This window comes from Panicum virgatum, chromosome 5K (genome assembly GCF_016808335.1).
Source record: "Panicum virgatum strain AP13 chromosome 5K, P.virgatum_v5, whole genome shotgun sequence".
In the NCBI taxonomy this organism is placed as follows: Eukaryota; Viridiplantae; Streptophyta; class Magnoliopsida; order Poales; family Poaceae; genus Panicum; species Panicum virgatum.
This window is the reverse complement of record NC_053140.1, coordinates 44,710,046-44,727,169: the sequence shown is the minus strand read 5'-3', so window position 1 is coordinate 44,727,169 and position 17,124 is coordinate 44,710,046. Positions and strand designations below refer to the sequence as shown.

Below are 17,124 nucleotides of genomic sequence, written 5' to 3'. Positions count from 1 at the left end.
ATACAGAAACCCTCAAGCCACCAGGATCCAACCACACTTGTGGTTGATGCTTATACTAAAGTTTTCCCCTCTTTTTTTTTGTTGAAAAACTTATACTAAAGTTCATGGAGACTCATTTAAGATTTATCCAAAGGCATGTTAAGCTCGTGCTTCTTTATTGACCTACGGTACATCGACATCCAAGCAAATATATGTTCCAAAAGGCGAGTAATTTGGTTGTGTTCATATGACAGAAGAATATGCTGCCCCAAATCATCACATGAGACATGTGTTCTATATTAAGTGGACTGGAAGTTACATCAGAAATAGAGAACAAAATCATGCTATTCTAAGCACTATAATACATTCGTTCTAGTTGATGTTAGTATCCTGTCATTGTTTGTCTCCGGCCAGCTTCCATGGAATCTAGTGCTTGGCTCGTGCTCCTCATTTCCACAGCATCAGGACCGTGAAAGGAACCATTTTGAAAGGAGTTACGGTGGCTCATGGACGTGCGTTGCACTTGGTTCTCACCCTCCGGTTCAAGAATGTGCCGGAAATATGCATGAGGCCACAATCCTGTCCATTGAATAAGGTTAAATTATTAACATTTAATAACCAATCCTGACAAAGATATGAACATGACCCTTGCAGTTTCGGCGCATGGTATCTTAGTATCCTGATATTACCTTTTTTCTTTGTAAAATCTTTATATTTTACCCACTCTATCAAGGATTCAACACTTGTAGTTGTACGTGTTCCTCAGTATGAAAATAATGCGTGACGCGTATAAGTTTCCGACATAGTTTGGGAAGGACATCCATGTTTTATCATGGCAGAAAACAGCACATATAGATTGAGCATTAGAGAGCATTAAAACTTGGTTTGAGTTATCTGTCTCTATGAATGGCTGATATTTTTCACAATTATTTGGAGTATCCATATCCATGGTAGTCCTTTACCTAAACCTTTCTTCTCTCTTGCCAAGTTGCCATCACAGTACTACCATGCAGAGGACTAGCAATGGCAGGGTTTATACCAGAACAACTGTCGATGACCAAGGCTGCAGCCATCATTCCAAGAGGACTGATGATGGATACATCAGGGCCCATATGACCATATCCCGCACGATACTGAACGGTGTCCTATTTCCCAAGCAGGCGTGAAACATGATGGCCACACATGGCACTGGACCATGTCCTATTTTGCTATTTCCATGCACGATCCTTGCCAGTATATCTATCTGTTGGTACTTGGTACTGGTCATTACCGCACAGACTGCAAAAACCAGCGGCCCTCATACTAACAGCAGTACTGCCGTAGCACCATTGTCAGTCCCTCTGTACTCATGACGCTGCCAGGGCAGGAGCATGCTACATGCTACACACAACTGTCCAGGGCTGGAAGAGATAATTGATGCGGGAGAAGAAAAGGCCCCAGGTGCAAGTTTTCTGCTGTAGAATAATTTTATGAAAGTTAAAACTGCAAAATTTTGGTTTGTGCAAAATTCCTGATCCAGCAGGTGTTCTGGTACTTTTCATAGGTATTTTATTACAACCGTCGAACAAATATCTACCACCCAGCCAGCAACCCAAATTATTAGTCAGAAACATCTTCAGGAATGTTAGGCCAGCTGGAGTACGATTACGTTGAAGGGGATTGTATCATTCTGACAAAAATGAAACTCTTCCTTCCATAAACGTTGGGTGGTTAGCTCAGTACAGAACATGATTGTCACCAGTCACCAGACATATTTTTTTATCTTTCGATTTCAAACTTAGTTTCATTTTTTAGCGCTGAACGCATCCAAAGTTTATCTAAAGCGAGATTACAATTTAGAATTGACACTACCAACCAAGTAGTTACTGTAATCTGAGATCAACAAGGATGAACAGAACATTGGAAGCAAAATTTATTGGACAGAGTTAGAAAGCAAACCATTTTCATCAGATGGAAGTGGAAAAAACTGCAGGTAGCAAGTGGAAGCAACCGTCAGCCCTGCACGGTTTTAACAGTCAGTTAATGTTTGAAGAATTGTATGTACTTAACACTTCCATTTGTTTGTGGTGAATGTTGAGTAAAAGGGAGGGGGTACTACTCACGACCTACCAAGCAATCCACCGGTACATACATCTTGCCAATGATGCCAATAGTCATCAACTCGAGAAACTGCCACTAAGGCTGCAAGAAGCAGAGGGGAAAGGACAATGCAGAGTTTTGCGACATGCCCTTTACGATCAAAGACTTTGATTTTACCAGCTAGATACCATGAAAGGAAGCCAAGGCCAGCAAAAGACCCTAAGGTAAGCATAAATCTGTGAGTAGGTCAGTACGCCAACAATAACAGCTGGAATGAAAAGCTCATATATTCTAGACTTGTAAGAGAAGAATAGTTTGTGCTACAAAAAGCTGACTGAACCTCCATCAGACTGTGTAACAGCCAGCTAGGGTGTAAATCTGAACTGAGAAAAAGACCAAGTTCGTATGGCTTGAGGGAATCAAATGGAGCAACATTACAGCCACTAACGGATAATAACATGCCAGTGTATTTCTAGAAGCTGGAGCTGAAAGTAGTAAAGTGCATTATGATCAGGTAGAACTGTGAACTGACAAGTGCTAACACATAAACTGACTAGTATTTGTTAAAAATATGCAGAATATACTTGTATGACAAATTATAAGTACTATATTTTTTTTACATTATCAAGATAATTCACACTATCATTTGCACTAGCAATCTTTTGTGTCAGGCTGCAGAGGCAATCATAAACGAATGCAACATATGATTCATACCCTCAATGGAAGAGTGAAAGAAGCAGTAATATTTGCCCTAAAGGATCACGTGGACAGATAGAAATGGAAATAACATCACTACATGCGTATCTTGACAACATGATAAAAAGATACTGTATAAAAGAAAGTATGAAATGCCCTGTCCCATGCTATTAGCTGATTAAGATAATCCAACAGTAGCTAAAACAAAGACTAGAGACTAGAAAAAGAGGAACGAATTGTGTTCATTGAATGGCCAATTAGGGAGCTAATGCACCACAAAATAGAGGGCAGGTACCAAGCCTTTACTTTTTGTAACATGGGGTCAATCCTTCTATTTGTAAAGAATACTGTCACTTACATGAAGTATGACCACTTGGAAAGCTCTTATGACCTTCTTTGATAACACTCGCCTTGCCATGGCATATGGCGCCCGTAGTGAAGTTGTTATAATCCTAAAGCCAAGTAAATTCGTAAGTTTTCTGACAAAATTTTATGTAATGTAACTGCACGAGGGTTGCAATTGAGTTATCAATAATGTTTGGCTAAAACTTAAGAATTTTACAGGTTTTCCATCAGGGAAGCAGCGCCAAAAGAAATCTGGACGTGGTCGCCCAACACCATCCTTGATCGCATCAGTTAAAATAGCAGTGATAAGAACTGAAAATAGGAGACCTGCTAGGACAAGCTGGATTTCAGAGAAAGTTATAAATGAACAAATTAGAATGGCCAACTGGGCAAGAAAATGGATGTACCTAGTATGGCATGATGCAGATCATATACATTTCTCCTCTTGAAATATATTGCAGTGATGATAAGCATAGGTCCAATGATACCAATTATCTGAATAAGCATGATTTAAAAAAGTACTTAAGAAGTTCATGGGAATTGACAGGGTAGCACAAAAACTAAAAGAGAACAGTATATTACCGGTACAGACCAAAATGGCACTGTGTTGTCCTTCATGGGGTATCTGAGATCTGTCATCATTTCTGATCCGACAAATCGATGGAATGGTTCTATTATGTTAAGAACTCCATCTACTACAGCTAGAAGAACTAGCACAATCCAGTCATACATGTGTAGCCGTGCAACTTTGGATCCATGAGATGTTATATAGGGAGTTGGAGCTCCCAGACGAATGGGTGTGGCTGGCGCTGGCATCTTTTCCTAAGTCCTGAAACTGTGAACCAGCTGAATAAAATTTATGAAAATCCCTAACTAAATTAGAGAAATTAAATGCATGATCCTCAAAACTATACATTTATACAAGGATCTTGTTTTTTCTACTACTAATATCAAAGAGGTATCAAAGACTACCATCGCACTTATCTGATTATCGCTGTGTCGTAAAAGCTAGCAGACAGGAGGCAAGACTTCATTAGTTTGTGCGTGTTCGAGAAAAAAAGGCTTCATTAGTTTGTGAAGTTATACAATTTATGTCATGTGAAAATAATTGTGCAATTTAACTCAATAGTTGTTGGTTGAAGAATAGACTAATTATGATTATTTCGCTCAAAACTTGAGATAACCAATGTCGCGATTCCTCGGATGCTGCTGAGGAATGTTCAGGAATCAAGAGCGCGACAGGCACGGTCAACTAAGAGGGTGAGACGGAAGCAGACTGTTGCTTCTGCAGTTGCTTTTGCAGTAGCCTAGACGGAAGAAATGCCGCAAGTACCACATTAAGCGGTCGTTTCAAGCAGCAACGAGCGCCAGAAAGCAACTAATGATCGATTTATTTATTTTTTGATGGCAAATAACCGATTTATTGGCAACACGTCCCACCACAACCAGGGCATCAGCCATCTGACCGGCGGCAACAGGACGAACGCCGGCTGCTCGACGATTTGCCGTCCCCAGCTCTAGACAATTCGCTCGCGAGATGATCATGACGACTAGATGCCCAAGAGGCGGGAAGCGGAGCTCAAACCTTAAACCAAGCTATTCGCAGAAGGATCCACCGATTTGGCCCCGACGCTGCTCGCCTCCCCTCCTCAGCTCCTCTCCCCCGGTGCGCGGCTGCAGAAGACGGGATCATGAGCAATCTGCAGCAGGCACCATGCGGAAACAGCCATAGCACATACGAACACGGAACGTACCAGCGTATGGCGACCTTGCTTCCTCCCTCTATCTGCTTCACATTTTCCCTTTTCTAGTCTCCTCCTGCAACGACTGCTGTCACCATGTGACGCCATGGAGGAAACCGTCCACGAGTCGCGTCTGGCCGGTGTTTCCCTTCCGGGTCCGCACGCCGGACTCCCGTTTTCTAATCGGGAAAAAGTTGACGAGCGGCCGCTGGCGCAGAAGCCCCCGCCCACCCGCCACCGGCGGCGCCGCCGGTTGAAGAATGGCCAATTGGCCAGCATTGGTGACTCGGAGGTTGAAATTTGACCGTCCGCTCGTTATTGGGGCAGCATTTCGGTGCTGTTTGTTTACACGGATTTTTTTAGTCCTATCACATCAAAACGAAATTTTATTATTTCAGAGTATCAAATAAAATTTGTTTATAATTCTTTTTAACAGTGGAGTGCTAATTCGGGAGACGAATCTAACGAGTCTAATTAATTCATAATTTGCTATAGTAATAATATAATAGCCATACACTAATCATGGATTAATATATCTTATTAAATTCATCTCACAATTTAACCCTAAAATTCTACAGTTAGTTTTATAATTAACTTTTATTTAATACATCAAAATACTAAGATTCTCGTGGGTCGCGGCTAGTCCCCGCAGCCCTACCTACGTACCCAACTCCATCCAAAATTAATATACTTAGTTGTTCAACTTTATCCAATTCAATTAATTAATTTCTCAACTCTAACCAGCCCGCCCCATTATAAAAGGGTAATATATAAAAACTCATGAGTTTTACTGGCCCTATTTGGTTTGTGCTACGCTAAAAACTGTAGCAACTTTGACCAATAATTAGAGATACTAAATAATGACAGTTTACAAAACTAACTTCAAAACTCCTGCGCTATGAACCCTGAAGAATCTAATGAGACCTTTAACCGCGTGATTTGAAGATGGTACTGTAGCATCACTGTAGCCAATCGTCGATTAATTACCGTTATTAGATTCGTCGCGAAAAGTTACACCCATCTCTGAAGAGGTTTTGTAAATAGACTTCATTTAACACTTCATGCATGTAAAAGAATTTCGTGCTAGGAGCTAGCACGGAAAAACCAAATGGGGCCACTATATAGAGGAATTTAGTGATCTTTTTTGATGTGGGGGCCACATATACGTCGTCCTGCAAATGGTGTGGGTTCAAACGAGTTTAATGGGTTGGATTTTAATATGGAGTATATTTGGATGGGTTGAAATGGGTTGTATTAGGTGATGGGGTGAAGCGGAGAAAGTCCTATATAAATGTGGATTGGAGTGGGTGAAATGGATCCTTTGTGCCGAGCCGGACTCTGGAAATAAAATCTCGCGTTCAAATTATAATTTTTTTATCCAAATTGAACAAAATTTGTTGGAGATCACTCAGTATGACTGCCAGCTACTCTGTGCAAAACAACGTGGATGGATAGACCTACACGTGAGCTCTATGTCAAGAGCCGGATAATGAAATTAAATCCTTGCGTTCGCACTATAAAATTTTATCGAAATTGACCAAAATTTATTGGAGATGACTCATTATGACTGACAGCTACTCTATGCAAAGCAATATAGCTAGATCTACACGTGGAGCCTATGTCAAGAGCCGGACTCTGGAATTAAACCTCGCATTCACACTAAAATTTTATCAAAGTTGATCGATTTTTTTTGAAATGACTCAGTATGATTGGCAGCTACTCTGTGCAAAACAGTGTGACAAGATCTACATCATATTTTTTTTGAGAAATGAATTTTTATTGGGTTGTAATCATAGTTTGGCTAATAGTTTATTATATTATGAACTCAAATGTTTGGGTTGGATTGGTGTGTGGTGGTGGTAGTTTGGCGTGGAGTGGGGTCATATAATTTCCCTCATGAGAATGGAGTGGTGTGGGTATAGTTTGGTTTTTAACCCATTTGCAGGGTGACATATACGCCTAACTACACTACTTTGCACAGAGTATTTGCCAGTTATACAGAGTCATCTCCAAAAAATTTAATCAATTTTAATAAAATTTTACAGTGTGAATGCGAGGTTTTAATTCTAGGATCCGACTCTTGTTGTGGGGTCCTCTGGTAGTTCTAGCAACACTGCTTTGCACAGTATCTATTTCAACCCACTCCAATCCGCTCCAACCCGCATTTATATAGAACATATCCCGACCCACTCCATTAACTAATACAACTCATTTTAACCCATACAAATACAACCTATTTCAAAATTCATTCCATAAAACACATTTCAACCCAACCCATTAGCAGGCGGACGGCGGCTTCATGTCGGCATGTCTTCCGTCTCTGTGGGAACTGGCAAAGGCGCATAGAAATAATTTCTCCTACCACTTTTATAAGATATACTAGAACATAGCACGGTCTTCCAAATTACACTTTGACTATTTTTGTCTCATATGTTGTATCACTTAGGCTAGTTTTAGTGGGAGTTTCAGATACATAGACTGAGAACTAGATAACCTTGTTAGATGAGTTTTACGGTGACGAAACTCTCCTCATATCCCATAAAACTCCATAATTCTCTCTTCTTGGCATGTCAGCTAAATTGATGATATTTAATATTATGAAATTCCTATTAGACTGGCTTTATGGTTATAAACTTATAATTATAGTAAAATATATTTGATTACAACCATACAAAATTTATATTATAAAATAAACAATTAATAGTCTAATTATTAGTTAAAGATAGCAAAATTTAAATTTTAATATGCTTGTACGCCTTAACAATGCGGAGGGAGGAAGTAGTTGGGGGCACTGCTGGGGTCACGTGGGTGACTCCCCGTCAACCTGTCACATTAGTCCAGTTTTTATGTTTTAGACCTAAATTAGTCCAAAAAATTCGGCTCATAAATGTAATTCAGTTAAATTTGCTTTACAACAAAAAATTTTTGTTTCCAAACAATTTTTTAATTGTTCAAGCAATAAAAAATTGTTCGGAAGAAAATAATTATTTCAAAAAAATTATTATTTAACTTTGTGCGATAATTTGACTGTCATTCGTCCGAACGACTTTTAATATTTGTAGTAGTTGTCCACCGTTAACTTTTTGCTGGCTATCCCATCCTCTACATCATACTGGGCCGTAGCCCGGAGATGCAAGGATATCTAACGGAAATGAACTTTTCTGTAACTTTTTTTTCTACACCAATTGCTATCCGCCCATCAATCGATGATAAATTGTGGCCGGCAAGGTATCGGCCATGGAAATTTTTTGATATTTGACACTTAATTCGCAGACCTTTTATAATATAACATCCTGCACGTGAATTCTTTCAATTCGAGGGTTTTCATCCTATTTTCTCAATTCCTTTGATTTTGCTTCTCATTTTCATTTTACAACCTCTCTAAAAAGACTGGGTTGCCCTGACCTTATCTTTTTCACCATGAGAAATCTCGCATCTCTCTCTCGCGAAACTTTAACCGGTATGCCTTTATTTAAAGTGCTTTTGACCTTCGTACCTCTAAAAAATTGACTCCCATCTGTATGCTCTGCCGTCAAGTTTTCTTTACCCCCTGTACCCTTTTGGACGGAATGGACAGTAACGGTGGCTAACGGAGTTGAAAAAAGACAATTTTCCCCTTATCTCCCACCTCTACCTCCTTTCCGCTCGCCCACCCCTACGCATGACAGCCAGTGCGGCGGCGAGCCGTGGACCCTCCCCTGCATCCCCCATCGGCGAGCCACGGCCCGCGTAGCCCCCACGACTCTGCACCACCGCCGGACCACGCTGACTGCCGCCCTGCCCTACCCCACTGTCAGACAACCCTGTCGCAGCGGTCAGTCTACCGCTGCCGCCGTGCTCCCCTGCGGCCCAGTAGTGCCCGGTGCGCGGGTGGCCGCGATGGTGCCCACACTGGCAGTGCCCCCCAAGCGGATCCGGTGCTCGACGGCGGCCGGCACCAGTTGACGGCGGCGTTGTCGGGGAAGAGGGGGGCGGAGGAGGAACGGCGGCCATACTCTAGCTGTCTCCGGTCGCCCTGAACTCCTGGTCGCTCCCTGTGGGTCCCGCGGTCCAACAACTGGCCGCGACGACCGCGCAGCAGTCGTTGCGAGGCGCTCTGGGGTTCGCCATCGCGTCAAAGAAGCAGGGTGTGTCAATGGTTGCGCCGCCGTCTCCGCAAGGCGCTTTGGGGTTCGCGGTAATGCCTCAACGGGCCGCGCAGGGCCATCTCAGGTTTTGGGTGGCGCCTCAGCAGAGTGCTCCGGCGCCGTCGCCAATGGAGGTCCCATTGGGATGGGAGAAAAGAGATGGATGTGTAAGGAGCAATATGAAAATTTTCAATCCTGGATCCGACATGTCAGAGCTCCTTCACCGTTGACTACTAACAGAACATAGACGGAAGGACACTTGGGTAAAGAAAACTTGACCGCGGGGTATACAGGTGGGAGTCAATTTTTTAGAAGTATGGAGATCAAAAGCACTTTACATAAGGGCACACCAGTTAAAATCTCCTCTCTCTCTCTCTCGCCTCTCTTTCTGTTCTCTCGCTGCTCTCCCTCGTCAAGAACAGGGCGCCGCCACTAGCAACTGCCGCGGCCGCCGGCACCTTCTTTGGACCATGCAGACATGTGTGAATCACGGGCGATCCAGCTAACCAAGCTCTCCAAATAAGTGCACTCTGAAGTCTAAACAACTAGGCCACAGAAATTGAGCACGAGAGCTGGCTGCTGCTGGCTGGTGACGCTCGTCGTCTCGCTCCTCTGCTACCTCGCCAACCTCCGACGCCGTTTCGGCATTGCGTAGCGGCCGCCCGGCCCCCGGCTCCGCTAATCAGCAACATCCTCGACTTGCGTGGCGGCAACCTCCACCACACGCTCGCGCGCCTCGCGCGCCCACGACCCCGTCGTGGCTCAGTGCGGCTGTGGTCGTCTCGTCCCGCGGCGCGGCGATGGAGTCGTTCAGACCGGCGCCTCGCCGCGCGAGCCGTTCCAAACGCCGCCCACGCGCTCAGGCTCGCCGACCGGTCCGTGGTGTGGATGCCAAGCTCCGACCCGCGGTGGAAGAACCTGCGCGGCCACGCGCACATCTTCGCCCCGCGGAGCCTCGCCGCGTCGCGCACCGGACAGGTGGTTGACGTCGGCCAGGCCATGTACGGTGGGGCGCTCAACCTCATGCCGAACGCCTTCTGCTCCGCCGACGTGGTCGACGTCGCCGCCGGGTTGGCGCAGGGGTTATGGGATGCGAGATTGGATCATCACGGTAAAAAGGGATAAGACCAGGGGCAATCCAGTCTTTTCAGGGAGGCTGTAAAATGAAAATGAGAAAGAAAATCAAAGAAATTGAGAAAATATGATGAAAACCGCGTGCGAAATGTTATATTTCAAAAGGTCTGTAAAGTGAGTGTTAAATCGCGTGAGACGTGCGAATTAAGTGTCAAATATCGAAATTTTTCTTTGCCATTAGGCCAGTTTCAATACATGAACATGGTATGGTTACCAAAGCTCAAATCTAATTAACTGAGTTTTATGTCTTGAAACACCCTCCTCTTCCTCATCATATCAGCAAAATTAATAATGTGATATAGAATTTAATAAATATAAGACTCTTGATGAAAACTCCACCTAGACTAGTCTTATATGGGAGGACAGCGACAATCACACACTCACAATCCAAATGGAGGGTGTTATACGAAAGAGAGTGATTTTTATGCCCACGGGGCCAGCCCTAGGAGCGGTGGCCAGCCACAGCAGCGGCTCGGCAGCCATGCGTGGGATTAGCGCGGCAGGCAGGAGCAGCAACTGCACTCAGTTTTCTCTCTCACACTTTTGTCAGATTAGTTTTTGCTGGTTCTTGTTTCTTGTTCATGGTTGATTCTTGTCAGAATGATTCATGTTCCAGTTTCAAATTGTGTTCTTCCCAAAATGCATGTCATGACTTCTCAGTTTTGTCAAAATTTCAAATCGAAACAAGTGTTCAGAGTGAGCGCATGTTTACTCGTTACAAATTTTCTAAACTGTAGCTCGAGATCAATCTAGATATCAGTTAGTAAAAAAGTATTGTGTTAGTTAGATTGTTGGACGATCTGGATTAGATTTTTGTAAATCTAGATTGGAATCGACAAAGAGCTTTTAAATTAAGTTTGGATTGGATTTTTTTTAGTCTAGATTGGACCTGGCAAACAGGTTTTATAGAATAGAATTACACATGAACTCTTTCTTTTAACAAAACACTAGAAACAAAAAAAGGCATAATTAGAAGATGTATCAATAATTTATTTTCCCAACCAAATGCTAGAAATCAATTTGGATCAAGTAATGTATACGGAACCATACGTGTGTTCCTCATGTGTACGGGGTGGGGTGGGAAGAGCAAGATTAGACAGATAGAAGACAAAAAAATATGAGTGGCCTGACATAAACAAACTAACGGAGAAGCTAACGGAGGTAAATAGGGCACCTGCCCATGTGAGCACAAACTATTTTCCGTATATGAAAGGGTCCAGCAAAGTGACCCTCATAAGTGGTATGCCAGCAAAGTGACCCTCATAAGTGATTTTTTTTTTTGGAAAGAGCCAGACAGTTTGCCGGCATATACTGATAAGAAGGAGGCAAATTACAGGCGTGAAAATACGCCAAATGGAGTCCAGCCCAGCCAGAGGCTGGAAGCCGGCAGGGATGACTCCCACTCCAAAACATCTCGAAAGATAAAAAAAAAAGGTTGCGATTACGCGGGATTAGATTGAGCAACTAAAACCGCCAGATGCTAAGCACCAGCTGCAGCCCACAGAGCGGCTTCGTCTTTGATCCCCTGAACAATCCTGATCAAGCTCTCCCAAACCTGAAATCCCCGTGAAACAGGGGAAATTAAAGCCGAACATAGCAGACCACAGAGTAGGCACCGCGGGCATTAGCCAATGGCCTGCAAGGCTGCAACTACTGCAAGCTTCTTTGCGCCGCCTACTTGCTCTTGGGTCGCGCCGCTGCCGCGTCCGGTGCCATCGGCAACATCTCCGTCTACTGGGGCCAGAACACCAACGAGGGCAGCCTGGCGGAGACATGCGGCACCGGCCGCTATGCCTTCGTGGCCATGGCTTTCCTAATCCTTTCCACGTTCGGCGACCAGACACCGTTCCTCAGTTTGGCCTCCACTGCGATCCTACGGCGGGCGGTTGCGTAGGTCTGGCCAAGGACATCGCATCCTGCCAGTCGAGAGGCGTCAAGATGCTCCTCAGCATCGCCGGCGACGGGTACGGCCTGTCCTCCGCGTCGGAAGCACAAAGCCTGGCCAACTACCTCTGGGACAACTTCCTCGGCGGCGACGGCGACTCCGGCTCGCGGCCGCTCGGCGACGCCGTGCTCAACGGCATCGGCCTCGACATCGCGAACGGTGACGATTCCAGTCACTACGTCGATCTAGCCAGGAACCTGACATCGCTGTACAAGACCGACAAGCGAGGAAGGACTTACCTGCTCACCGCGGCGCCGCAGTGCCCGCACCCGGACGCCTCTCTCGGCTCCGCGCTCTCGGCACGGGGCTGTTCGACCACGTGTCCACGTGTGGGTCCAGTTCTACAACAAACCCAGGGTGCGAGTACGCGTCCGGAGACGCGAGCAATCTGGTGGCCTCCTGGAAGACGTGGACGCAGTCCTTGCCGCCGCCGGCGTCCGTGTTCCTTGGGCTGCCGGCGTCGCCTGACGCCGCTGCTAGCGGATACATAGACCCGCAGGCCCTTGCGTCGCGTGTGCTGCCGGCGGTGAACGGCTCCGCGAATTACTGTGGCATCATGCTGTGGAGCCGCTACTATGACATGCAGAATAGTTATAGTGGGAAGCTTCTGATTATGGGTACGTACGATTTGATAGCTATAAAACTTTGGAATATATATTCTACATGAAAAAGTCCAGTTTACGAACTATCATAAAAATTCAATTTTCAATCTTCAACTATGAAACTGGATATTTGAACTAAAAAATTCATAAGTAATTTATTTTAAATAAAAAATGTAACTTTTATCATCTATATACAAGTACGGAGGGAGTAAGTGAGTTTGTGCATTTTGTCCGTTCAAAAAAAAACTGGATTGATGTAGCTTCAATACGGTTAAGTAACTTCTCCTCATTTTCCACTAAGATCTCACTGTAATTTGGTTGATTTGTTTGTTAACTTGCTTTGTAGCGAATGCACCAAAACGGCTCGCCAATTCCGGGGGCTCCAGCAATGCGCCACCAATCGGTCCACGAATTCCAGGTGGCTCCAGCAATCCGCCACAAAACAGCTCGCCAATTCCAGGGGGCTCCGGCAATGCGCCACCAATCGGTCCACGAATTCCAGGTGGATCCAGCAATCCGCCACCAAACGATTCACCCGTTTCACCAAATACTGGCCCACGACAAAATAAAAAGATCAGACTATGTAAGAATTTCTGACCTATTTATTTGCTTTTATTTAAGATTTTTTCTATGAAAGACAAGAAAAATGATCATGGAAATTTAATTTGGTCTGCTTTCTTTATGATATTTTTCCCTAGCCGTGTGCTCTACATTTATTTGGAACAAAATTTATGCAATTTCAAAAGAGAAAAGTTCAGTTTACACTCTCGAACTATCACAAAAGTCCGATTTTAATCTTCAACTACGAAACTGATAACAAAGGCCATCCAACTGCTGAAATCGGGCAAATTTGACCCCTAAGGTGGTTTATTTTGTGAGAATTAAAAATATTTAAATTTAAACTAAAAAATCACAAGTAATTCATTTTAAATAAAATAATATTAAATGGGTATCAAAAGTTTTATAAAAGTGTAACCTTTCTATTGGTACGATACTTGTCAGTTATTCAAATATATTTTTTTATGTTCATAATATTTGGTTGCTTGTAGTTATGACTATTACTTTTGGATAACTAAGACTCATTTATTTTTGAATAACTAAGATTCAAATAGAGCAATAATAGATGGATTACATTTTAGAAAAAAATGGTACTAGTTTTATATCTTTCTAATTAAATAAATTAGTTTTGATTTTTTAGATCTAATTAGATTTGTTTTAAATTTTTTAAAAAATACAAAACAATCTTCAAAACCACCCAAGGGCTAAATTTGCCCGGTTTCGACGGTTGGATGACCTATGTTATCCGGTTTTATAGCTTAAGATTGAAAATCAGATTTTTATGATAATTCGAGGGTACAAATCAGACTTTTCCCATTTCGAAATGCACAACCCAATGATAATTCTGGTTCCGGACTTTGGAATGAAGCTTTCTCCTTTTTAATGCAGGGCAGCTCTCCCGCTGGTTCATTTGAAAAATATAATGTTATGGTTCATTTTATTTACAACATAGTTTCATGTAGATATTCTTATTTGATATTTATTTTTCAGATGTTGTAATGGGCACCACATTAGGCCTACTTGGGGTATGTGTAATCCTTGTTGCAGTCTTCCTGCGGTATAAGAAATATTATGGCATGATTCCGTGGCAAAGAGGATCAAGAAATGCACCAAAGATTGAATCTTTCCTGCAAAAGCAAGGAACTTCACACCCAAAAAGGTACGGTTACTCAGAAATAAAGAGAATGACCAAATCTTTTGCTCACAAGCTTGGCCAAGGCGGCTATGGAGCTGTCTACAGAGGCAACCTGCTTGATGGTCGTGAGATAGCTGTTAAGATGCTAAAGGACACCGAGGGCGACGGTGAAGAATTCATGAATGAGGTAGCCAGCATCAGCAGGACATCTCATGTTAACATTGTTACTCTTGTAGGATTTTGCCTTCAAGGGTCAAAGCGAGCTCTCCTTTACGAGTACATGCCCAATGGTTCCCTTGAGAGATACACTTTTGGCAGCAACCCTACTGAAGGAGAAGACAATTTAAGCTGGGATAAACTGTTCGATATTATCATAGGAATCGCACGAGGATTGGAGTATCTCCACACAGATTGCAACACCTGTATTGTGCATTTCGATATCAAACCACAAAACATTCTATTGGATCAGGACTTCTGCCCAAAGATATCAGATTTTGGGCTGTCGAAGTTGTGCCGACAAAAGGAGAGCAAGATCTCCATCGCCGGGGCAAGAGGCACGATAGGGTACATAGCGCCTGAAGTATTCTCAAGAAACTATGGAGCAGTGGGTAGCAAGGCTGATGTGTACAGTTACGGGATGGTGGTTCTTGAGATGGTCGGGGCAAGGAAGCAGATCCAAGTTAGCACCGATGACAGCAGCAGCAAGTATTTTCCCCAGTGGTTGTACGACAACTTGGATCAATACTGTGGCGCCACCGCCTGCGAGATCAGCAGCAATACCACAGAGCTCGTGAGGAAGATGATTATAGTTGGCTTGTGGTGCATACAGTTCATACCTGCAGATCGACCTTCCATGGGCAAGGTGCTTGAGAAGTTGAGATGTTGGAGAGCAACACCATGGACTTGCAGCTGCCACCCAAGGCCTTTTGAGCTTGTTAAACAGAGCATCAGCAGCGGAGCTTGTAAACTTTTGCTCTCTTCTTCTGATTGCATATTCTTTTAGTGGAGGTCCTACTGATTTGACATTTTGAGTGCAGTCCTGAAAATAGGCGGGCATGATTCCCTGTAATCTAGACAAAAAGGCAACCAAAGTGGTGGCCACCAGTGAGATGTTGATACGTCTGAGCTGAACACGTGACCGATCAGCACGACCAGTAATATATACTGCTGTTGCATCTAAAGGGCAAAGAAGATAGCAACATTCCTCGCCTATGCTACTTGGAACATCTGGAAGGAACGTTGCCGGCGGGTGTTTGGCAATAAAGCTCTACCTGTTGCTCGGTTGGTGATGCTAATTCAACAAGATGTTGATGTTTACAGCCAGGCGCATGCAGTCTCACTGGGCTAGTTCTAGCACTAAAGAAGCTGTACATTTGGGCGTTGTAATTGTCCTCGCTGTTTTGTTCTATTATTCTCTCACTGTAAAATTTTTACTTCTTCCTCCCACTTTTAATGCAAGAGCAGAGCACCTGCTATTTTTTCTATGGGTGCATTCGATGGGGAGTAGACTGCAGTTGGGCCAGGCCCAAAGGCCGAGCGGCGAGGAGCAGTAGGCCCAAAGCCACGCCGAGTCCCCCGAACGATCAACAACCGATTAGCTTTCGCCGGCCTTTCAGCCTTTCACTCCAAAAAAAAAAAAGGATTAGCTTGCCCTCCGAGGCTCCGACCCTCTCCCGCGCGCTGCGGACACACGGTGACGCGCGACTCGCTGAGACGCTCGTCGAGTCACCGGAGTCGCAGATGTCGTGATGATCTGGTCTCACGCGTGATCCGCCGAAACGGCGGCACCTCAGTTTTCTCAGACGCCGACGACGAAGATGTTGTCCAAGTGATCGACGATGAACTGTCACCGTTCCTGATTCCATCTCAGAAGTAAGAGTTAAGTGGATCCAGCAATCAAGATGGAGGACCAAGCAGCGACCGCCAAGATTGCATGCATAAACGAAGATGCCTTTGATCAATACTGAACGAGATTGCACATTCACTGCTACCACGGTAGATTAAACATTGGTACTTTTATAATCTCAAGACTCCCTTGAGTTGACCAGCTGCTTCTACAGCTTTGCTCTAGTTTTCAATTAATGTAGTATGCAAAAAAATGCTAGATTTGATATTTATTATATTATATTAGATCAATGCACTTTATGTGTTTATTACGAGTAACATTTTGCTGCAATATTGATGTCCATATTACGGGCCCAATTTTTAATCTTGCCATGGGCCACAAAAATCTCAGGACTGGGCCTGGTGCCACACACGAATTCGGAGAAAATTAGCCATCGGACAGAAACTCTTTTTTTTTTTGAGAAGCCCTAACTAGAATACAAGGCTGTAGTATCTGAACTCAGCAACAAACGCACACCACACACACCCACTCACACCACACACAACACCTCCTACGACTAAGCTAAGATCTAAACCTTGTATTCTATTTTTTGCCTGCACATGTGCTACTGCACGGTCGGATGAGGCCTTCTGAAAATTATTCGGGAAACACTGTTCCCGCGGTGAGGCACGCGAGTTCGAACTCGCGCCGGCCGCTCGCTCACCTGGCGAGCTGACCACCCGCGCTACGCGCGGTCCTCATCGGACGGAAACTCATTAACCAACTAGGTTTTGCATAGAAGTTTTTCATCTTCTCTTGAATCATCAAATTCCATCCCGTTATTCATAGGAATCTTCCTGTTGGATACGAGACATAGTTTTTTATTTATGTTTAAGCTATTACGACCTTTATGAACTCATTTCTTTCAAGGTTTAGATCGATTTTTAATGATTCTTG

General features: G+C 43.9%; 1 protein-coding gene and 2 pseudogenes across 2 annotated transcripts; 2 read left to right on the top strand and 1 right to left on the bottom strand.

Annotated features, from left to right (window-relative positions):
• Positions 1–201: 201 nt before the first annotated feature.
• LOC120707696 (lipid phosphate phosphatase 2-like) lies at positions 202–5,133 on the bottom strand. Of its 2 annotated transcripts, none has more exons than XM_039992663.1 (9): positions 4,854–5,133; positions 4,685–4,773; positions 3,682–3,934; positions 3,507–3,594; positions 3,317–3,426; positions 3,113–3,206; positions 2,089–2,277; positions 1,918–1,977; positions 202–558 (listed from the first exon to the last, which is right to left on the bottom strand). In XM_039992663.1, exons 3-9 carry the CDS (start codon positions 3,913–3,915, stop codon positions 362–364), a joined length of 972 nt encoding a protein of 323 aa, XP_039848597.1. In that variant the 5' UTR covers positions 3,916–3,934; positions 4,685–4,773; positions 4,854–5,133; the 3' UTR covers positions 202–361. The 2 variants fall into 2 exon arrangements, with proteins under 2 accessions (XP_039848597.1, XP_039848598.1); XM_039992664.1 differs by having other exon boundaries at positions 3,682–3,928.
• A 4,723-nt stretch (positions 5,134–9,856) lies between these two features.
• LOC120710144 lies at positions 9,857–14,121 on the top strand (annotated as a pseudogene).
• A 150-nt stretch (positions 14,122–14,271) lies between these two features.
• On the top strand, positions 14,272–15,748 carry LOC120707695 (annotated as a pseudogene).
• Positions 15,749–17,124: the final 1,376 nt, after the last annotated feature.